We start from the raw sequence: 24,142 nt of genomic DNA, 5'->3' as shown, positions 1-24,142 counted from the left end.
CCTTTCACCATTCTGAAGTTGAAGGCCGAATTTATCTAGCTCTACCAAAAGGAAACGAGCCCATGTACGAAGTGCTAGAAATGTTTAGGCACTTCTTTGCAAATGCCCTAACCATGAGTTCAAAGTGAACCATCAAGTAGGTACTCTTATACAATGAATTTAACGAACGTATAACTAGTTTGTTAGATTCAGGGGCCAACAGATTGTTTAGAAAAGAGGAGGCAAAATTGCTAATTACTATGAAGGTGATTGAATAACTAGCTGCCAACAGTAAAAGTGGTGGAGAGAGACAAAATTACACTAAAACTACGTCAGCTATGGAGCGTTCGAGTTACAGCAGAGGGTCTGGGTCCGGCGAGAGTGGTGGCCGATGTGACCTTCAATTTCGGTACGAGTCTTGCAATTGTAAGAAATTTGCTTCACTCTGAATCGTTAAAAGCCATGGCAAACCTACAAGGGGAAGCTCCACTTTATTTGTGAGAGAAAAGAGTGCACTTTTTTCAAGTGGCGCAGACCAATCAAACCAATTGAAGAAGACAACAGCGTGGATTCATCGCTGATGCTGGCTGAGACGGATGGGGATACTTTAGGCTTGATTTTGGCATCGACCGACGAGAATAATTGGACCATACAGAAATTAGCTACCGTTGTGATGTACGGATTATGTGTCTTTGTTATTGTAATATTTGTTTGTATGTTGAAGTTTGTAGAACAGTAAAATATAGATATGAGCGAAAAAGTAAATAGACATAGTAGAGAAAGTAGTAGTGTATTTGGTGTATTTTATTACTCAACACAGGCCACATAGTATAAGAGACTAAGCTAGGCTTTGTCACATCACCGATATGGGATAGAATACTAATATTCTTAACACTCCCCCTCAAGTTGGAACATCTATATTGTCCAGCTAGGTACAAAGTTCTCAAAAATGTTTTTCCTCAAACATCGGCAGCAATAGTAGTAGCTGAAACTATAGTAGGGCAGTAGTAGTTGCAGTTGTTGCATAAGTAGAGCTACAAGGCAGAGCAGTAGTAGCTGTAGCAGAGTAGCAGCTATAGGGTAGTAGTAGCTGATGCATAGCCGTAGTAGCAACTGTAGCAGAGTAGCAGATGCATGGTAGTTAGTATTAACTGTAGTAGAGTAGCAGCTGCTGGACAGTAGTTGCAACTGTAGCAGAAGCAGGGTAGTAGTATCAGCTGTAGCAGAGTAGCAGTTGTAGGGCAGTTGTTGCAACTGTAGCAGAAGTAGCAGATGCAGGGAAGTGACAGTTGTAGCAGAGTAGCAACTGTAGAGCAGAAGTAGTAGATGCAGGGTAGTAGTGACAGTTTTAGCAGAGTAGCAACTGTAGCAGGAGGACAACTGTACGAGGAGTAGAATAATAACTGCTGACAAGAGCGCAGGTAGATAAGAAGCAAGCAAGAGCGCAGGCAGATAATAGCGTAGAGCAACGGAGCAGGAGTAGAACATCATGCAAATAATAGCGTAGAATGCAACAACGTAAAAACCCTAGTTTGGGCAGAGTAGCGGAGTAGAGCATAGTAGAACTGTAATTTCGGAAAGAGTGGTATAACAGAACCATAATAGCGCAGAATGCAGCAACGTCAAAAACCCTAGTTTGGGCAGAGAAGAGCAGTTGTGCAATATAATAGTGGTAGAAACCCAAATTTGGGCAGAGTAGACAAGCAACACCGTAAACCCTAGTTTTGGCATAATAGCGCAGTAGAGCAGAACAAAACATAATTTCAGGTAGAGTAGAGTAGCGACGGAAAAGCAGAGTGGGGATAGTAGAGGGGGCAGCGGTAGAACCCCTAATTTAGTTCCTTTTTTTTTGGAAACCCTAATTTCCTAGAGACGGATTCGAATCCGCTCTCATACCATGTAGAACAGTAAAATATAGATATAAGTGGAAAAGTAAATAGACATAGTAGAGAAAGTAGTAGTGTATTTGATGTATTTTATTACTCAACAGAGGCCACATATATAGTACAAGAGACTAAGCTAGGTTATGTCACATCACCGATGTGGGACAGAATACTAATATTCTTAACAAAGTTCAAATAATAAACTTTGAGATGAAGAACAATCGGAGTGTAGCATTTGTATGTGGAAATGTGTTATTGTAATCTTGAAGTGATGACGTCAAATTGTGTTGTGTTGCACTGATTCTGGAAACATGCTATTGTGATGAAGAAGTAATGCAACTTGATTCTGGAGGTAATGCTACTTGGTTTTACTTCAAAGTTTTATTGAAGAAAAAAGTAGAACAAGTAGTACAACTTGTTTTCACACCAAGTGTTTTGATAGAGCATCCATTTGAAAATACAAGCAATTACTCCATTGATATCTTACAAATCTGCTCGAATTCAGCAATCTCGCGTTGGAGTTGATAATAGACCCTCTGTTTGGCTCCTCCTACTTCTATTTGGATTAGTGCTATGCATTTTGCTTTGGTTTCCATCACCTTCTCAACCCTGAACTGTTTTTTTGTCGTGGTGCTTATGACGTTGCCCGATTTCTTCAGTTTTTCCATCACCTTCTCAACCACAGACTTCGAAAGCTTGTTGTTATTATACATTTTCGTAGACAAGATTTATAGACGGTTCTTTAGCAATTTTACTCATTTGGTGTTATGAATAGATAGGTGGTAACCTCCTCAACATACATTGCCTGCAGTTGCAAGTTCGGTCCTGCAGGTGCACCACAAACTACTCGACCCGAGTCGTATTCACCTGGTAGATCCACTCCCCAGCCTCCTTCACCATGCATTCTCCTATCTTAGACTTTGCCTCTTTCTCGAGCTTCTTCCAGATTTTCAGGCCGAACATATCCTCTATCAGGTACATCTGATTGCACTCTAGCATCCCATACAGTGGCTTCTCGTGAACAAACAGTAACACCTTGTTATAACATTCAAAAATGTTATTGAAACGGATGTCACATTTTGCATCGAACCCGAAGAAGGCCTGACTCCAGTTCTCCTTCGTTGTGTTATCCATTAGCCACATGTATCTTAATATCCTTAATCGAATTATCAAACCCGTAAGTGTTGGTCGCCCGATCCGCCTCCCAGATTTTTTTCCTTCAATTTGGATGGAGGAAACTATTTTTTGAAGTTGTTATGCATGTGCCAGACACACATCCAGTGTTCGGCATGATCGACGCATGACCTCATAGCGGCAATTAGCCCCATGTCAAGAAAGAAAATGACAGAAAATAAAAAAAAAAACAGATTTTAGTATATACACAGAAGCCCTAATATGATTACACAAGAGACATATTTTATTAGATACACCAAAACCCTAATTATCTTACCTTCTCTTTATCCGAGATGAACGTCCATATGCTAGAGTCAGTAATTTCCAAATCCATCACCAAAAGCCCAAGAAACCATGTCCATTTCTCCGTGTTTTTAATGTGTATCACAACATGGGCGATGGGAAAATTTTGATCATTTGTGTCGAGCCCTATGTAGGGGTTGGCAGCGGAAGCGTGCATTCAAATTGATCACATACTATCTTGATCTATTTAGCAGATTATTTAGACAAAATCTATTCGCATAATTCTCACATGTATCATGCTCATAACTTGAATTTAATCATGTTTTAGCGTAATTGAAACCTAAACATGCTTACTACGGAATTAGCCGATTTACCTCATCGATTCTCCAAAGAATCGAAGTTGGCTAGCGCCTTCTCCACGTGAAGATCTTGAGTACTGAACCACGAATCTCCTGACTGGTTCCCAGACTGTATACTGATACCAGTGTGGGCTGATCTCACCAGAATACTTGGACTTAAATAAAGAAGACGGAAAGAAAATCATCCCTCTTCCAGAAAGAGAGGGGGACAAAAATTATGATGATAATTAAGTCTATTTTCTATCTCCTTTATTCTTCTATTTATAATAAGTCACATATTGGGCCCAGTCAGGGATCTATGGAAGAATTTGGGTATGGTCTCCCCCAATTAGCTTCTTACTAATTAAATTGAGCCCACAATTTAATATAAGCTTATATTGGAATATTACGAGCAGCCACTACAGAAGTATTATTGCACTGCCCATCCAAATCTGAAATTACAAGTATTCTGGGTTTCCATTTGTTTGTCGTTCATTTCCCGTGCTTAAGATAGAAACGTCCATTAATTAATTAATGTCTGCTATGAACTTAATTAATTAACATATTATTAACTCCAAGAGTGGACTTAGCAAAAAATGCTAATTTATTATTCATAGAGTAATCAAACTCCAACTAGCTAGGTTCCGAATAATAAAACCTTGTTTCGAGCTCCTGTTGTGGACGTTATCACACGAGACTCACCTCGCGCACGATTCAATATAATAGCAATCCTAGCACAGCTAGATATTAATCACCACTACCCAATATACCAGGATTCTTGGGTTGCAAAAAATCCGCACCATTTGGTAAGTCAAAGTAGCGCATAATCAATATTGTATGCTCAATGCTAACGTACATTGATTAAGAAATTAATTATCAAGACCTCTTCTTTCAATAGATAGCATAAAGACTCGTCTTGCTATTAGATCTAATTCAGTGATATACCACACCAATGTCATCTTATTTCAGTAAGGCTTAGAAATATGCGGACTGACATTGCAACCTTTCACGATAGGTAGTATAGGCCTATCTAGGTTGTGAAATTCTTATTTTTCTTTGTTCATAACTGACCGTGTTACCTTAAAGTGGACGACGCCCACAACCGGTATACCAAAACAAAGACTTAGACTTCATTACGTTGCTTATACATTTAAATATGCAATAAACATTCATTAAATGTAAAACATAACAACATTATGACAAAAATAATCTGCTGCATCCATTGGAAAATAAAATATAGAGTTTTACAGTATTCAATCACTCGAAAGGTGATTTCTGGTATACAAACTCTAACACCCCATGGTTGTCAGAAGTATTCCATTACCTTTACCTTTAAGATGGCACCCGTCTAGACCTACCAAGCGGCAGCAGTGAAGTTTGAACGATGTCTTGCATGCTTCGTAGACAATGTAGATGGCTTTGAACTTGTTAGTGCCATCACTTAGCCAATGGGTTGATAACACAATGGTGCTGCCCGAGTTACTCCTTAGAATCTCAGCCTTGTAGTCGTGTAGACGCTTGTATTGTCGCACCAAGTCCGCTTCAATCAGCTTTCGTGAGTGTTGCATAGCTCGCTTTGCTTTTCCAAAGAAATGGTGATCTTCATGTCGGAGTGCACCTTCTCGATGAACTGGCCCATAGTCATGCCAGGGAAGACCCGGATATCTTCTTTATACTTATTGCTGAGATACCTGAATTGGCACATCCATGGTTGAACGAAACCCCGCCACATTTGTGTTGATTGCAGAGGTGGGAAATCTACCAAAAACCAAGGGCAGCCCTATATGCAATCTGCACGAACCATGGATACGTGACATTCTTCTTGCTCCTAATCACCCCTCTGGTAGTGCGCCACGCACCGAATCTTGTCATTCCTCTTCAATCTCAGCTTTTTTCCTGTAGCACTCATTGGTGACAGTTAAGGTCAATAAAATCTTCCTTGCAGTTAAAGCATATCCCAACTTCCCATCTCGAGTTATTGAGATCAAATGCTACCTTGTACCGTCTAGCTTGTACCGTCTAGACGAATGTTTATCATTGTTGTCATCTAGCTCTTTCTCATCCAGCACTTTAAATCACCAATATGGTCATTCACCATCTCTCCACCACCTTCTTCCCCCCTTCAACTTGTGCATCCATGATTGCATCTTCCTCATGGTCACTGAGGTCGTAGTCACTATCAATGAAAGAAGGATCCTCGGTCGGATCATCCTATCAGCCGCACAAAGCTTACCGTTCCCCTATCCCATATCCTTAACTTTCTCAGTCCCCTTCCCTTGCCATACGGTTCCCCTAAACCCTAAACCCTAAACCCTAAATCCCCTTCCCAGTAGCCATAGCGTTCTCAGACCCCTTCCCCTTCCCAGTAACCTTAGTTTTCTTAGTCTCATTTGCCTTTCCCTTGCCAGATCATTTGCCTTTCCCTTGCCAGAAGAAGTACCAACTTGTCTATCTCCAACCCTAATTTCACCTCCCTCAAAATCCATTGCTCCATCTCCATCCCCAAACTCACAACCCACCGCACCACTCATTTCAACACACACATTACCCACACCAATATTATCTACTCTACCCACACCACCAAAAAACATGTGCGTGATCAAATACTAACTTTTTACAGTAATAACTAATAACTAGATATCAATTTTGTATGTTAAAAATATCAATACAAAGACATAAATTTATCAATCTTTCTTGTGTTGATAAATTATGTCTTTGTATGATATTTAAATTTACATGTTGTATTGATATAATTATGTCTTTGTGTTGATAATTTTAATACACAGAATTGAAAGTTATTAGTGATTACTGTAAATTAGTTAGCACACTAACGCAACCCACCAAAAACATTCTCTTGTGTTATTTGACTAACTACCACCTTATTTGCTTCCACCGCATACACATCCACTACCCCTTTCTGAACTACAATTTCAGCTAGTGGTTGTCAAACAACCTCATCAACGCTTCAAGTAATAATTACTCTAACCTACCCACATCAACACTAAGCTTCTCCAAGACATCATCCACCTCCATTTGGAACACATATCTTGGGTCACAATTGTCTATGTACTGCACTTTCTCATCAACGTAGTGCTTTCCACTGGATTCACAATTGTCTATGTACTGCACTTTCTCATCAACGTAGTGCTTTCCACTAGATTCTACCATCACACCGGAGTAATGCAGCCTTGTTGTAAAAGTCTCATTTGTATTGCAAAGAGAGTCATATCAGTCCTAAATATTTACAGCACCAACCACTCACACTAAAAAACAAAGTAGAACACACAATATGGACTTAAACCCCACACACAATCTCGACTTAAACCCCAAATATTCACCAACACCCTGACCATTTGTAGCACATAACACTGCACACAATACTGATCAAACACTGCACCCACACACTTTGAAAATGATAAAATATTTTTTACCTTCTAGAGGCGGGGGAGGAGGGGGGGAGGTGTTTCTGACTACGTAACACCTCAGTAGCTTCCAATGCAAACAGGTCCACTACACCTTTATACACTCCTATTTTAACCATTTCCATTGATGAGTTGTTGTCAAACAACCTCACCAACCCTTCATTTAAATTCATCCCCGGCTTCAAGTAATAATAGTCTAACGCATGTACATCAACAACAAGCTTCTCAAGATTATCATCATTGACTTCCAGTTTAGACCACTTATCTGGATCACACTTGCTTATGAGCTCAACCTTCCCACCAACATACTTATTTCCCCGTGTCTCAACCATTTGACTGGAGTAGTAGACCTGTGTCGTGAAGGTTCCATTTATATTCAACACATATCATATCATTCTTAAACATTTAAAACGAGAATAAGAATTTTTTATTTGGTCCCCACTGACTGGATTGTACCCCAGCAGTATACCATTAACACTAAAAAATAAAAGCATAACACACTCACCCAAAAAAAAATGAATAAACCCACATATTCCCTAGCACCAAAAAGAATAAACCTCATACTTTCCCCCAACACAAAACTATTCACAATAATTAACAAGCCATTCACACACATTTAAATAAAGCTGAAAACCACACCCCTAATTATGAAACAGAACACACACACAACCACATGTTCTCGCATGACCTTACACCCATTCACAATAAATAACAAACCATTCACACACACCTAAATAAATCTGGAAACAGAACATACACACAACCACACCTCTAAGCTGGAAAACCCATAATCCCCAATCAAAATACTCCTACTCATGCTTGGGGACCACAACAAAAAACGAATCCAAATGCCCCCAAAAAAACTCAAACCCTAAATAGAAGCTCGAGTAATCTGACAAACCCACAGTCCACAATCCCCAATAGAAATATTCATAGCTTGGGGACTACAACAAACAACAAATCTACATGTTACCCTAAAAAGTGAAACCCTACCAAATATAAAATCGAAACAACCCTAATCCATATAAAATGAGATACATTTCCAAGCATTTTTAATCAAAAATTTTACCTTCACGGTGAGTAGTCTGGGGCCATGGAGTACGTCTCGGAGACGGTGGAGTTTGACTCGAAGGTGCTCGCGGTTGATTTTGAGATGCATGTGGTGGTTGCGGTCGATTTTCAGTTGGCGTTGGTGTATTTTCAATCAGAGGCGGTGGATTTTCAGTCGAAGGACCAGTTTCATTTTTATCCGAAGGAGCTGGCTGGCTGTGTAGCGCATTCTTCCTCCTCTTGAACTTCCACTGGCAGTCGCGAGGATCACCATAGCAACAGAAATAGGAGTCGTAGACGTACCGGCTCTTCTCCTTCTCTTTCTCCATTTAGGGTTTCTTCGTTCGGTCAGTTGAATTTTTTGTTCACCGAGAAACTAGGGTTAGTCGAGAACTAGGTTAGCTCTCGTGAATTAGGGTTAGCACTCAAAACCTCAACTATCCCGAGTTCTATTGTATTAAGGTGTGAATTATTCTTATTTCCAGATTAACTATTTCATCTCCCGATTAATCTAATTAATCCTACGCAATCAAGTGGTGATCAAACAATTGAGAGGAATAAACTCAAGAATAATTAAACAACTACAAGAGCAAGGTAAGAACAAAGTCAATTATAAAAACTATAAAATTAGTGCATCATCACCAAGAATTCTACAAAAAGAGTTTAGCTACTCATGTTCATGGAAAAACCCAAGTTCAACACAAAGGAATCCAACAAATACATGAATAAAAGATACTAAGTACTCTGTGAGATAGATCTATGGAGTGAAGCTTCAATCTTCCGATGTCTCTTCAATTCTCTCTCTCAAAGGTATTCTTGGGGGCGTGTCCGAGTGTAGGAGGCGGTAGGTAGTGAATGGATGTGTAGACTGTACAATCCTAGCCTTTTTCTTCTTAAAAAATCGTGTTTCAGCAAAATTAACTCATCAAAATAGCCCCGGCCGCGTGAATTTACAGGGTAATAATTCACCCGACCGGGTGGACTTTTCTAGATAGCGCAGTGTTCGTAAAACGGTCATAACGTCTTCTACCGGACTCCGATTTAGGCGTACAAGATACCCACGTGAAGCTCTTTCAAACACGAAGAGAATGATGTGAATTGTGGGCTGATTGGACTTCAAAATCGCCAGCAGAATTTCCTCGAACTAAGGCTATTGCACATCTACATATTTTGTAACTTTTTTCTAATATTTTTCAATCATATTTCAACAAATATGTCAAAATACCAAAATATAGAAATGTAGCCATAATCATATCAAACGAAGACAAAATATAATCAAAATTGTCCTAGACAAGTCTCTAAAACCATGCAAAATTCAAGTATGTCAATGGGTAAAAATCTAATCTAAACACGTTGACTACTAATATTTGACGGATCCATCAGTTTTGGATTGATTGTGGCCCGAGTTAAAATAGATGGGATTCAAAAATTTAAAATGTAATGTCTGACACTAAAAATATAAAATGGTCATATGTTTATGACCAATTTTCTGTTGCTCTAATAATTATCTACAACCTTCTCTAGATTTCTCAGCGAGTTGGCGAACCATGGATCAATCAATTAACCTATAAAACTTAATAACGGTTCTGGTAATCATTTTCATCTTCGTATGACCATATTTATTTTCTACAGGATTTTGGTTTGATCAATAATTCAATCGATCTAACTAATTAAATTGTGGACGGGTGGCTTAATCGGATTTACTTGGTTCGGATTTTAAAAAACTAATAATTTCTTTTTTTGGCTATCTATTTTATTTGTTTCTGAAATTTTGTCATATTTCATTTTCTATACCCGTTTTAGAAAAATGATAATAAATAGCTAAAGTGGAAAGGGGTGATGTAAGAGAGAATAACATAAATGAGAGTCTTCTCTACATTATTCTCTTTCTTACTTTACCCTCTCTTCCCTTTAACTTTATTATTATTTTTTTAAAACGAGTGCAAAAAATGAAATGTGATAAATTTTCAGTGATCGATTGTGTGAGGTGTTGATGGATCAGTTGTGGGAATGTCTATGGGAAGCTTAGCTACGGCCAAGAAGCTTAATCAAGCTCATAATCGTGAGGATGTTCAGTAGCCGTAGGATTAGAGTTAGTTAAATGAGATCAAATCTGAGCCATTGATCTCAACTAGCCGTTATGTTCAAGTACTTGCATAAATAGTTACTTTAGCAGATTGAGTTTGTTACTTAGCTAAAATTGTATCCCTCAAATTCAATAAGAGTTTTCTTGGTTTCTCAATTGCTCTTCAACATTCCCAAAGATCCTAACATTTGGCGCCGTCTGGTGGGAAGAAAGGAAGCTGAAATTTTCTCCGATACATTTTCCGGTTGGAATCGAATCCGCGACGCAGAGATGGCATCAAGATTTGAAGCTGAAAAATTCACAGGCAAGAACGGTTTTGCCTTGTGGAGGATGAAGGTGCGTGCTATGCTTACGCAGCAGGGTCTATCTTCGGCTCTGACAAAAGAAGCGAAGGAGACGACGGATGGAAAGGAGGCAGAGGCCTTGGATGGAAAATCTGATTCGAAAGATGAGGAGATTGCAGCGAAAGCATTCAGCACGATTGTTTTATGTCTCGGAGATAAAGTTCTGAGGGAAATATCCAGAGAAACTACAGCGGCATGTATCATGGCTAAACTTGAGGATTTATACCTTACGGAATCTTTAGCCAATAGGCTGCTTATGAAGCAACACTTATATTCATACAAGTTTGTGGATGGAAAATCGATTCTAGAGCAGTTAGAGGATTTCAATAAGGCTGTAGATGATCTTGAAAATATTGATGTCTCTATTGGTGATGAGGACAAGGCAATATTATTATTGGATGCGCTTCCTCAAAGTTATGATCAGCTACGCGATGCAATTCTTTAAGGCCGAGAGAAAACCATTACACTTCCTGAGGTGCAATCGGCCTTGAGGTCTAAAGAACTACAAAGGGAGAGGGAAGATCTACTGATCCTATGTCTGAGAGCTTAAGTATCAAGAAGTTCAAAGGAAAGAAGTCGTTCAAGAAGTTTAATGAGGCCTACAAGCCAGCACCACCAACTGATCAAAGAGAGACTCGTTCTTGCCATTGGTGCAAGAAATCGAGTCATTTGAAGAAAGATTGCTACGGTTGGAGGAAGAAGCAGGCAGATTTGGGAAGTGGAAGATGATGAAGCTCCAGTGGCTCTGAATGTTATGGAGCATGTGGAAAGTGGTTCTTGGATCTTGGATTCTGGGTGCAGCTTCCACATGAGCCCCAATCTGCACTGGTTTGATGACTTGAAGGAGATTTATGGATCTGTAGTTCTTGGAAACAATCAGATTTGTGAAGTAAAGGGGATAGGAACAATAAGGCTAAGGGCTGACAGTGGCCGTTTTATCATTCTAAATTCTGTCAGATACATTCCTGAGGTTAAAAGGAATCTGGTGTCTCTGGGATCCCTTGAGAGTAGAGGATGCAGAGTGGTATCTGAGAATGGAGAGATGATTGTGAGCAAGGATGGGAAGATGCTCATGAAGGCTAGGAGAAAAGGAAGCCTATACTACATGACAGCCACAGTTTTGATGAATAGCCTGAATGAATCTCATGTGGCAATATCGAGTAGCTTGAGTCTATGGCATACAAGGCTTGGTCATCCTGCCATGGGTACAGTGAAGGAGCTGATCAAGAAGGGTGTGGTGCAGTGCAAGAACTCTGATATTGATCCAGCAGAGTGTGAGGAATGTGTATTAGGAAAGGCTAAGAAATTGTCGTTTCCAAAGGCAGTTCACACTTCATCAAGAATCTTGGATTATGCCCACAGTGACTTGTGGGGGCCAGCTCAAGAGAAATCCATTGGTGGAGGCAGGTATTATATGAGTATTATTGATGATTTCTCCAAGAAAGCCTGGATCTACATATTGAAGGAGAAATCAGAGGTCTTTTCCAGATTTAAAGAATGGTGTATTGAAGTAGAGGCTCAGAAGAGCTGAAGCTTGGATGTCTAAGGACTGATAATGGCTTGGAATACCTGTCAAGAGAGTTTGCTGGTTTCTGTAAAGTTAGGGGCATCAAGAGGCACAGGACAGACCCCAACAAAATGGGGTTGCTGAGAGATTCAACCGAACCATTCTTGAAAGGGTTAGGTGTATGTTGCTTGCAGCCGGATTGGAGAAGAGATTCTGAGCTGAGGCAGCTTCTACATCAGTGAAACTCATCAATATGTGTTCCTCATCTAGCATAGGTGGACATATTCCAGATAATAGATGGTTTGGGAGACTTGGAAGCTATGAAAATCTGAAAACTTTTAGTTGCTTGGCTTTTGCACATATGAGGCAAGGCAAGCTAGAGGCTCGGGCTCTCAAGTGCATTATGGTTGGATACCAGCCAAGAGTGAAGGGGTATCGGCTGTGGTGCGTGGAACCTGGAAATGGCAAGATTATTGTGAGTAGAGATGCCATTTTCTGGGAGCATGAGTTGCCCTTCAAGAAAAGGACTGTTGTTTCAGAAATTGAGCATGAAAGAGTTTCTGAGATTGAAGTGGAGCATGGGGGAGTTCAGCAGGTTAAAGAGTCTCAGATTGTTGATGCTGTACAATCTCCACAGCAAGCACAAAATTCCAGTACAGTTGCACCAAATAGTTGGAGACTAGCCAGAGATAGAATCAAGAGAAATTGCAAGCCTTCAACCAGATATTCTGATGTTGAGTATTTGTTCTTTTGTCTGATGGTGGCAGAAGACATAGAATATTCTGAGCCTAGTACATATGAAGAGGCTGTACAGAGCAAGGACTGAGAGAATTGGATGCAAACAACGGTGGATGAAATAGATTCACTATTAAATAATGGCACTTGGGAATGATCACATGGTCAAGAGTGGTTTCTTGAGGTCAGCCTATGATGAATGTGTCTATATAAAGGAAGCAGGTGGAGCTATGGTGGCTTATCTACTCTTATATGCAGATGATATATTGTTGGTTGGGGTTGATTTGCATGAGATCCAGAAAGTAAAAGAGATCTTCAATCTACATTTGAAATGAAAGATTTAGGACCAGCAAGAAGAATTCTTGGCATGTCCATAATAAGAATGAGAGAGAGCAAGAAGATCTGGCTGACACAAGCTGATTATGTTTCAAAATTGATCAGCAAGTTCAAGATGAATAATGTGAAGGAAGTCTCAGTGCCAATGGGACAACATTATAAGTTGATAGTGGAGCAAGCTACAAAAAACTGAAGAAGAGAAGAGAGAAATGCAGAATATCCCTTATGCCAATATTATTGGAAGTGCTATGTATGCAATGATCAGTACTAGGCCAGATATAGCACAAGCAATTTCCTTGACCAGCGGATACATGTCAAATTATGGGAAGGAGCACTGGTCTGCTCTGAAATGGCGAGTTGTCGGGTTGGGAAGGAACGAGTCTGTATAACCAACCTCCCCCAAGCACGGGTCCAGGCGACTCCATGAACAGGCTACCTCTCCCAGCGCCTGGGTTCAGGCCAGTGACTCAAGAACCCCCCAGGGGAAATTAATCCCCAAGATGCACCATCAGGGGTCGAACACGTGACCTCCAGGATGACGCGGTATCCTTACCCCTCAACCACTTGAGCTAAAGGGCTTGGATTTCATAAGGGAGAAGATTGAGGATGAAGAAGTGAAAGTTTTTAAGGTGGCTACTGCTGAGAATCCAGCAGATATGTTAACAAAGCCTTTGCCAAGATCGAAGTTAGACATTTGCATGAAGCTAGTGAATTTGCAGAGAGGATAGATAACGTGACAGTTGAACTATCAAGGTGGAGTTTGTGAGGTGTTGATGGATCAGCTGTGGGAATGTCAATGGGAAGCTTAGCTACGGCCCAGAAGCTTAATCAAGCTCATAATCGTGAGGATGTTCAGTAGCCGTAGGATTAGAGTTAGTTAAATGAGATCAAATCTGAGCCATTAATCTCAACTAGCCGTTATGTTCAAGTACTTGCATAAATAGTTAGTTTAGCTGATTGAGTTTGTTACTTAGCTAAAATTGTATCCCTCAAATTCAATAAGAGTTTTCTTGGTTTCTCAATTGCTCTTCAACATTCACAAAGATCCTAACAGATTGAGTACAAGATTTTGGTTTGATGAATAATTCAATCAGTCTAACTTTATTTTAAATTCCAACACATAAATTCATAATAAATCCGATCAGCAGTTTCCTTTTTGTCGCCTCTCAACGACCCAACGGCATTCAGAAAAATTACCAGGGACGTATTTTTTCTAATTCGGATTGTAATTTAAGACTTTTTAATCTACTGATTGGAGTATTATTATATGTACGCATAAGAGAAGAACACTTCGTCTTTGTGTTTGATTGTGAGTGGTTACGCTTACGCATGGTAAAATAGTTTGAAAAAATCAGCAAAAGGTATCTGATTCATATGCCTCAATTTTAATTTCAAATTACCTTTTTTTTCAATTTGATGCCGGCCATTTATAAGATCCTTGATTTCACGAACCTAATTTGTTTGAGAGAAAAAAGCAGAATGGCGTCCATAACGGAAGAAATGATCAAGCAATTTCACAGATTGAACAAAATCAGCCCTTTTCTACTCCTCAGCATTTCACATTTTTTATTTTAATTCTTTATTTATTTTAATTTTTGGCTTTAATTCTCTTCATTGCAGTCGATGAACCGCTGAAGAAATCATTCCCGGTTCGTAATTTTCGTTGTTCCATTTTAGTTTCTCATCATCTGTTTTTTTCAGTTCTTTCTTGATTTTGTATTATACTGGTAAATATGTCATAAATGGTTTCTATTTATCGAAATCGGAATGGTCAGTGTCAAAATCTGATAAAAGAGCCTTTGGTTGTTTGAAATTTTTGGCTACTTTGTCTGAATTTCCCGTGTCGGTTACTCAGTTTATGTGTGAAAGACTAGAGTTGGCATAATCAAGTGATCATCATTCATCAATATTTGTTGTCATGTTTGGATTTTTTTACCATTTGCTAGTATTTTTTTGGTTGTTTGTATCAGAGTTTTGAGCGTATTTCGAGTATATTTGTTCTCCACGAAAAACAATTTTATCTGCGTTGTTTACAAATTTGCGCGTGATTGGTAATATGCAGAATGTACATAATGGTTACGAGAGGGAGACCTTGGTGAGCTTTATTACAGCAAGGGAGGGGAGTGTCTGAGATGCGTATAATATGGTTTGCTGCAATACCATTTTTTCGTTTTAACGTGACTCGATTATCGTATTCAGTGTTACTCTAAAACTCTTGATGTTTTTCAGCTTATTGATTGTTTTTAAACTGGAGGATACAAAATGGTATTGATGACATACTGGCGGTGAGTTGTTGGGATCGTTTTGCATTTCGTGTGTTCAATCTTTTTCGCTTGCTCTACTTTTCGTTTAACCTTGTATTCGGTCAGTATTCAATACTGATATTCCTTTTGTATTTTTATGCAAAGTTGCTTGAGATGTATAAGGAAAAATAAAAGATTGAAAATGCTCGGTTATAGCCACTAAAGTTCTACTGTATTAGTGTAATCTACTGAGTATACATTACTGGTGGGTTCAAGAGATTTTGTTCGTGGCTCTGATGTCTTGTATTACAAGTGTTTCGTTAACTAGTTTGTATTATATCACTCAAAGACAATGCTACCTGTGCCCCTGTTGACTACTGAACTCAAATCGTGTGAGGATTTTTGGTAGCATAGAATTGTCAAAGTTGGAAGCTGTATGATAATGAGATGAATCCTTTTTCAGCATTTGGATGGCTGCTTGTTTGTTTTACTAATGATGTAACTGTGTTCCTTCGCAGAAACCAATTAACCCTAGTGATGTCTATAGAGCAATACGGGATACTCAGCTTGTGGGCGTATGTGGACGCACTAAAGAGGTACAGATAAGTGTCTTCTTTATCAAGACAGTAAATTCTAAGTTAATTTTGATAATGGATTCATGTTTTACCTCAAACTTTTTAGGGTCTTCCCGTCGTTTCTATTGGTGTTGGGCTCAGTACATACGACAAAGCATCTGTAAGATTGTGTGTTGAAAGTGCATGTGTAGTGAAATTTATAATTTATTTATGTTTTCTGTTCCTTATGTACTCCTTTCCAATTGATTTTCCTGTTTTAGATTCACTACTATGTTCAATCACATATCCAGATGAATGAATACAGAGATCGCGTGGAATTAGTAAGCACTACTGCTTGTATATTTCTAATTTGTATCTGTTAGACAGCTTACACTATGTTTTTGCAAATAGTCTTCTGCTTCGAAAAAATATGGACGGTATATTGGAACATGCGTAAAAGTTCTGGACATGACTGGTCTAAGGTTTTCTGCTCTGAATCAAATGAAGGTAACGTGCCAATTTCCATGTCCGTAACTGGATTTTGTTCGATCAATTACCAGCTGATTTTTTATCTGCATAAAGTTTTTATTGTAAAATACTACTAGTAATCTCCTTGTCTAATTGGTAACATTCTGGTAAATAATTTGATATCATTCATTAAAGGCTCAACCAGAATTAAAGAAAACTGATATAAGGCACATTGAAGATAAATGAGCATTTGTGAGAAAGTGACGTCTCGGTTGTGCTTCTATCAATTGTTGCACCGGAAAAGTTTGACAATCAGTTTTTCTGCTTAGTGATGAAATGAGTGAACCATTTGTCAGTTTTCACATACAAAATGAGAATCAATCGACCTCTTTTGTCTGCAGTTGTTGTCTGCAATATCCACGATTGATGACTTGAACTATCCTGAGAAGACGGAGACTTATTACATAGCCAATGCCCCATACATATTTTCATCATGTTGGAAGGTCTGAACATTCAGCAACGACTCACTTCATATGTTTTAATCTCAACATTCGGATAATACTATAATATTATTTCGTTTGCAGGTTGTCAGACCCCTTTTGCGCGAGAGAACGAGAAACAAAGTTCAAGTTCTTTCTGGTTGTGGAGAAGATGAACTATTGAAGGTTGGCACTATTTCGGTTCATGCTCTCTTGCTAGTCGAGCTCATCTAGAAAAAACATTTATTTGCTCTGATGTTATGCCTCATTCTGCAGATTATGGACTATGAATCGCTTCCGCACTTCTGCAGAAAAGAAGGCTCTGGATGTCAGAATTCTAGAAACGGAATGGTTAGCAATTGCTATAGCTTGGACCATCCCTTCCATCAGCAGCTCTACAACTGCATTAAGGAGCAAGCTGCATTGGTGGAGTCGGCTGCACTGGTCAAACATGGTTCAGTTCATGTAGATTATCCTGAACCTGATCCAGAAGATATAAAAGTTGCAAAAACCATAAAATCCGAGTTCCAAAGGCTTGAGAACCGAAAAGGGAGCTGTGACTCATCGCACGAGCGGGAGAAAAGTGGGGACTGAAGGAAGCCGGGGAGGACGTCACTTCATTGTTTGAAAACATACTGTGAGTTGCCCGAGTTGCCCGAGTTGCCCGTGTTGCCAGAGCAGCGTGACTCGTATATTATTACAAAAGCATTCTACGAAGCTCTAGGGACGGAGCAGTAGGAACCGTCGAGGATGAGGTGCATCCTTTTATCAATGAAATCTCACGATTTGAAATATGTGGTCCTAGTATACTGCTATTGTTCTTGTATATTTTTGTTATATAAGGCTTATAAAGAGAAATGTTTAGCAGAATTTGATCGTCGGTATTAATGTGTGGATTGAGAAGTTTTTGAGATTCACTTTTTCTTAATAAATAGTAATCCCTCCGTCCTTAAAGAATATGCACTTTGGGGTCAGCATGGATTTTAATGTAAAATTAATAAAGTAAGAGAGATGTAGCGAGAAAAAGTAAATAAAGTATTATTAGTGGAGAATGGGTCTCATCTCATTAGAGAGAAAAGACTTTCTAAAGTTAGAAAGTGCATATTCTTGTGAGACGGACTAAAAAGGAAAGAGTGCATATTCTTGAATATGGAGAGTTATATCAAAATGGTTATGATATAGACTTTGTTTCTAATTGAGGTGAAAAATGAAAATTTTACACATCAGTTTTTTGGTTGATAACAAATTTTACTAGTGAGTAGTATAACTACTCACTTCTCACTTTTGCTCCATCCGTCCCCTATTTTATCCACTTTTGCCATTTTCACTGTTCACCATAAATAATAGTAGTAATTAGATTTCATATTTCACTAACTCAGATCTAAACTTTTAAGCTAATCAAAAACTTGTTGAATGCACATTTAAGACCCTAACCCGAAGCTTCCATGGATGCAAGAGTCTTATCGTATTATTCTGGCGATTTCGCACCCTCCACTACGTTGTTCCAATTAATGCAACTTAATTGTTTCTACTTTTTTTTTATTGTAAGCTTATTTTAACATTCATTTTCAAATCGAGGCAGCCACTTTGTGTTTTATTTTATTGATTAGTAATATTGCAAGAATTGTAATACTTGAATGAAAATGAATATTTAATTGGGTAAAGAATGGGCATTGCAATATGTGTGTGACAAATAAAAAAAGGCAGTGTTCTGAATGGACAGTTGAGCACAAAAAGCTTGTTGCCTAACAGCCATTCTTCTTCCTCAGAAAAAACAGACAGTTCTTTGGTCTAATACAGTTTCATCCCAATCCACTATATATATATACATATATATGCACACCTACATATGTAGATAACAACACGAGCATGTTCAAGGCAACGAAATGGAAACCGAAATCCAAGAAATGTCCATCTCCTCCTCCCCTCCAACATTGCCAATGCACAACACCACCTCCGAAATCGACATAGAGGAGGACCGGAGGCACTACCGGCCCCTCCCTATTTTTCTCAAGGCCAGTATTCATGTCATTATCCCATTCCCTAGTTTTCATTGATTAATAGTAGTATTTGTTTGTTTGTTTTTTTGGGTGGTGCAGTTTGCTGATGTGGAATTTAAGGTAAGAGTTGGGAATGCTTCGTCTGTGATGACGCTGAAGATGGAGCATGATGATAAGTACAAGCAGATATTGAGAGGTATAACGGGAAGCGTTGGCCCCGGAGAGATCTTGGCTCTCATGGGCCCTTCCGGCAGTGGGAAAACTACCTTGTTGAAGATAATCGGGGGGCGATTGCACGAACATGTCACCGGAGTTGTCACCTACAACGATTTCTCATACACTCCTGCTCTCAAGAGAAGGTAGTTGTATTAGTTCAGCACATGCATATATATATATATGTAGTAGTAGGGCAGTGATAATCTGCAAACTGCATCTTTCCTACAAACTCTGGACCGTTGGATTTCAAGCAACAGAAAATGTCAATACAACTTCAATCGGTTGAAAAAAGTTGACGTTGTGTTTACACTTTCTGTTGATGATATTGTCATCTATTGATATTAAATCTTGAAATCTAACGATTCAGATTATAGTTTGGAGTTTGTACAATATATAGACTTTACATATTTGATTACATAATAGTACATGTTAAAGTGTGTTGTTGTTGATGTTTGCTGTTTGCAGGATTGGGTTTGTGACACAAGACGATGTGCTATTCCCGCAACTGAGTGTGGAAGAGACGTTGGTTTTCGCAGCATTGTTGAGACTTCCAAGCAGGATGAGCCGACGACAGAAATACGAAAGAGTGGAGCAGATTGTGAAGGAATTAGGGCTGGAGAGGTGCCGGCATACAAAAATAGGCGGCGGATTCATCAAAGGCATATCAGGAGGAGAAAGGAAGCGGACCAGCATCGGACACGAAATCCTGGTGGATCCTTCACTGCTGTTGCTGGATGAACCGACTTCAGGGCTCGACTCAACGTCCGCCAATAGGCTGCTGCAGATTCTTCAAGGCCTCGCAAAGTCTGGCAGGACTATTATCACAACCATCCATCAGCCATCCAGCCGAATCTTTCACATGTTCGACAAAGTTCTGCTTCTCTCTGAAGGCCATCCCGTCTACTATGGCAAGGCGCGCCACTCCATTCAATACTTCTCATGCTTGAGCTTTGTTCCTGAGATCGCCATGAACCCTGCCGAGTTTCTGTTAGATCTAGCTACCGGCCAACTCAACGACATCACTGTTCCCGACCACCTCTTTGCATCACGCGACACTCCTAACTTTGAAAAACTGGTCATCAAAGTGAGCGTACATACATATATATATGAATTGGTTTGATTTGATTTGAGATTTGATATAGGCAGTGGGCTTGTAATAGTATCTGCAGCACAAATACAAAGCGGAGGTGGAGCCGAAAGAGAAGGAGGAGAATCACCAGACGCCAAAGGCGCCTGAGGGGCTCCAGCTAGCCATCAAGGTTAAGAAAGAGTGGACATTGTCTTGGTTTGAGCAGTTCGGGATCGTGTTCAGGCGTACATTCAAGGAACGGTGGAGGGATTACTTCGATCTGATCCGGCTGATTCAGGCGTTCGGGGTGGCCATTCTGTTAGGCCTTCTGTGGTGGAAATCAAGCGCAGAAACAGAGGCCAAGCTCAGAGATCAGGTAGATGTAGTAGTAAATAGTACTCCCTATGTTCCACAGTAGTGGAGTCATTTTGTCATTTTAGTACGTTCCATAATAGTGGAGTCATTCATTTTCTAGCAAAAGTCAACACATTTCTTCTCCTTACTTTACTCTCTCTTCACCTCTTTACCTTTTTCATTTCTTACATTGTTCTTACTTTACTTATGATGTAGATCGGTTTGTTGTTCTACATATGCATATTTTGGACGTCGTCATCCATATTTGGAGCGGTGTACGTGTTCCCGTTCGAGAAGATGTTCTTGGTGAAGGAGCGGAAGGCGGATATGTACAGGCTGAGCGTGTACTACGCGTGCAGCACCATATGCGATATGTTGGCGCATTTGCTTTACCCGACTTTCTTCATGAGCATTCTCTACTTCATGGCTGGATTCAAGCGAACTGCCGAATGCTTCTTCCTCACCTTATCCGCCATTCTTCTGATCGTCATCACTAGCCAAGTAGCTATCTATCTATCCCATTACGGGTAGTGATAAAATGCAAACTCCAAATATTGTACAAACTTCAAACTATGATTTGGACCATTAGAAAATGTCAATAGACGACAAAGTAACAACAACAAAAAATGTCAACACGGCATCAACCGTTGACATTTTATGTTGCTACTATTTTGTCATCTGTTGACATTTTCTAACGGTCCAGATCTTAGTTTAGAGTTTGTACAATATTTAGAGTTTGCATTTGACTACATCTCTTCCTGTTAATAAGTAAGTACTACCAAGTAAAACAACTCTCTATATCAGGGAGCAGGAGAGCTGGCCGGGGCAGCGGTGATGAGCATCAAACGCGCGGGCATGATAGCCTCGATGATACTGATGCTCTTCCTTCTGACGGGCGGATACTACGTTCAGCACATACCCAAGTTTATGCAATGGCTCAAGTACTTGTCCTTCATGTACTACGGCTTCAGGCTGTTGATGAAGGTGCACTACACCGGAGATGAGCTCTACGACTGCACGACCAACACGGGCTGTCGGAGGCTGCAGACCTCCCCCACCTTCGATACCGTGGATTTAAGCGGAGGGATGACCGAAGTTTTGGTTTTGCTGGCAATGGCGGCGGCTTTCCGCTTGTCAGCTTATATATGTCTCCGAAGAAAGATTAGTGCATACCATATGTAAACCAATGGATTTCTCTTCTAATTAATCAACTCTTGTCACTACCATTCCATATCAATGCTGCACATTTTTTTTCAGCAAACTGATTTGTTTGAAATAAATCGGAGTTTACCACGATTAACATCAGTAGCCTGCATTTTAACATCGTTAATTGAGTGTGTAGTTCTGTATTCCATAGTATTAATTGTTAGTAATATTTACATTTTATGTTACTTACTAGCAAGTATAGAATCTTTGATCCATGATGGAGAGGCCTCCCGGTAATGACGCTATATAAGCAGGATGAGCCGACGACAGAAATACGAAAGAGTGGAGCAGATTGTGAAGGAATTAGGGCTGGAGAGGTGCCGGCATACAAAAATAGGCGGCGGATTCATCAAAGGCATATCAGGAGGAGAAAGGAAGCGGACCAGCATCGGACACGAAATCCTGGTGGATCCTTCACTGCTGTTGCTGGATGAACCGACTTCAGGGCTCGACTCAACGTCCGCCAATAGGCTGCTGCAGATTCTTCAAGGCCTCGCAAAGTCTGGCAGGACTATTATCACAACCATCCATCAGCCATCCAGCCGAATCTTTCACATGTTCGACAAAGTTCTGCTTCTCTCTGAAGGCCATCCCGTCTACTATGGCAAGGCGCGCCACTCCATTCAATACTTCTCATGCTTGAGCTTTGTTCCTGAGATCGCCATGAACCCTGCCGAGTTTCTGTTAGATCTAGCTACCGGCCAACTCAACGACATCACTGTTCCCGACCACCTCTTTGCATCACGCGACACTCCTAACTTTGAAAAACTGGTCATCAAAGTGAGCGTACATACATATATATATGAATTGGTTTGATTTGATTTGAGATTTGATATAGGCAGTGGGCTTGTAACAGTATCTGCAGCACAAATACAAAGCGGAGGTGGAGCCGAAAGAGAAGGAGGAGAATCACCAGACGCCAAAGGCGCCTGAGGGGCTCCAGCTAGCCATCAAGGTTAAGAAAGAGTGGACATTGTCTTGGTTTGAGCAGTTCGGGATCGTGTTCAGGCGTACATTCAAGGAACGGTGGAGGGATTACTTCGATCTGATCCGGCTGATTCAGGCGTTCGGGGTGGCCATTCTGTTAGGCCTTCTGTGGTGGAAATCAAGCGCAGAAACAGAGGCCAAGCTCAGAGATCAGGTAGATGTAGTAGTAAATAGTACTCCCTATGTTCCACAGTAGTGGAGTCATTTTGTCATTTTAGTACGTTCCATAATAGTGGAGTCATTCATTTTCTAGCAAAAGTCAACACATTTCTTCTCCTTACTTTACTCTCTCTTCACCTCTTTACCTTTTTCATTTCTTACATTGTTCTTACTTTACTTATGATGTAGATCGGTTTGTTGTTCTACATATGCATATTTTGGACGTCGTCATCCATATTTGGAGCGGTGTACGTGTTCCCGTTCGAGAAGATGTTCTTGGTGAAGGAGCGGAAGGCGGATATGTACAGGCTGAGCGTGTACTACGCGTGCAGCACCATATGCGATATGTTGGCGCATTTGCTTTACCCGACTTTCTTCATGAGCATTCTCTACTTCATGGCTGGATTCAAGCGAACTGCCGAATGCTTCTTCCTCACCTTATCCGCCATTCTTCTGATCGTCATCACTAGCCAAGTAGCTATCTATCTATCCCATTACGGGTAGTGATAAAATGCAAACTCCAAATATTGTACAAACTTCAAACTATGATTTGGACCATTAGAAAATGTCAATAGACGACAAAGTAACAACAACAAAAAATGTCAACACGGCATCAACCGTTGACATTTTATGTTGCTACTATTTTGTCATCTGTTGACATTTTCTAACGGTCCAGATCTTAGTTTAGAGTTTGTACAATATTTAGAGTTTGCATATGACTACATCTCTTCCTGTTAATAAGTAAGTACTACCAAGTAAAACAACTCTCTATATCAGGGAGCAGGAGAGCTGGCCGGGGCAGCGGTGATGAGCATCAAACGCGCGGGCATGATAGCCTCGATGATACTGATGCTCTTCCTTCTGACGGGCGGATACTACGTTCAGCACATACCCAAGTTTATGCAATGGCTCAAGTACTTGTCCTTCATGTACTACGGCTTCAGGCTGTTGATGAAGGTGCACTACACCGGAGATGAGCTCTACGACTGCACGACCAACACGGGCTGTCGGAGGCTGCAGACCTCCCCCACCTTCGATACCGTGGATTTAAGCGGAGGGATGACCGAAGTTTTGGTTTTGCTGGCAATGGCGGCGGCTTTCCGCTTGTCAGCTTATATATGTCTCCGAAGAAAGATTAGTGCATACCATATGTAAACCAATGGATTTCTCTTCTAATTAATCAACTCTTGTCACTACCATTCCATATCAATGCTGCACATTTTTTTTCAGCAAACTGATTTGTTTGAAATAAATCGGAGTTTACCACGATTAACATCAGTAGCCTGCATTTTAACATCGTTAATTGAGTGT

The 24,142-nt window shown here is 40.1% G+C and overlaps 1 protein-coding gene and 1 pseudogene across 2 annotated transcripts; both read left to right on the top strand.

Moving 5' to 3' along the window:
* The first annotated feature begins 12,900 nt into the window (after positions 1-12,900).
* LOC121752827 lies at positions 12,901-17,710 on the top strand (annotated as a pseudogene).
* A 969-nt stretch (positions 17,711-18,679) lies between these two features.
* LOC121750333 (ABC transporter G family member 26-like) lies at positions 18,680-24,109 on the top strand. 2 transcript variants are annotated; one of them, XM_042144854.1, is made up of 7 exons: positions 18,680-18,855; positions 18,940-19,199; positions 19,522-19,651; positions 21,977-22,465; positions 22,542-22,826; positions 23,021-23,305; positions 23,609-24,109. In XM_042144854.1, exons 1-7 carry the CDS (start codon positions 18,727-18,729, stop codon positions 23,984-23,986), a joined length of 1,956 nt encoding a protein of 651 aa, XP_042000788.1. In that variant the 5' UTR covers positions 18,680-18,726; the 3' UTR covers positions 23,987-24,109. The 2 variants fall into 2 exon arrangements, with proteins under 2 accessions (XP_042000788.1, XP_042000787.1); XM_042144853.1 differs by lacking the exons at positions 21,977-22,465; positions 22,542-22,826; positions 23,021-23,305; positions 23,609-24,109 and adding exons at positions 20,217-20,501; positions 20,696-20,980; positions 21,284-21,784 and having other exon boundaries at positions 19,522-20,140.
* Positions 24,110-24,142: the final 33 nt, after the last annotated feature.

Source organism: Salvia splendens, chromosome 10, assembly GCF_004379255.2.
Source record: "Salvia splendens isolate huo1 chromosome 10, SspV2, whole genome shotgun sequence".
Taxonomy (NCBI): domain Eukaryota; kingdom Viridiplantae; phylum Streptophyta; class Magnoliopsida; order Lamiales; family Lamiaceae; genus Salvia; species Salvia splendens.
The sequence above is the reverse complement of the archived record's forward strand: the minus strand, read 5'-3'. Positions and strand labels throughout refer to the sequence as shown.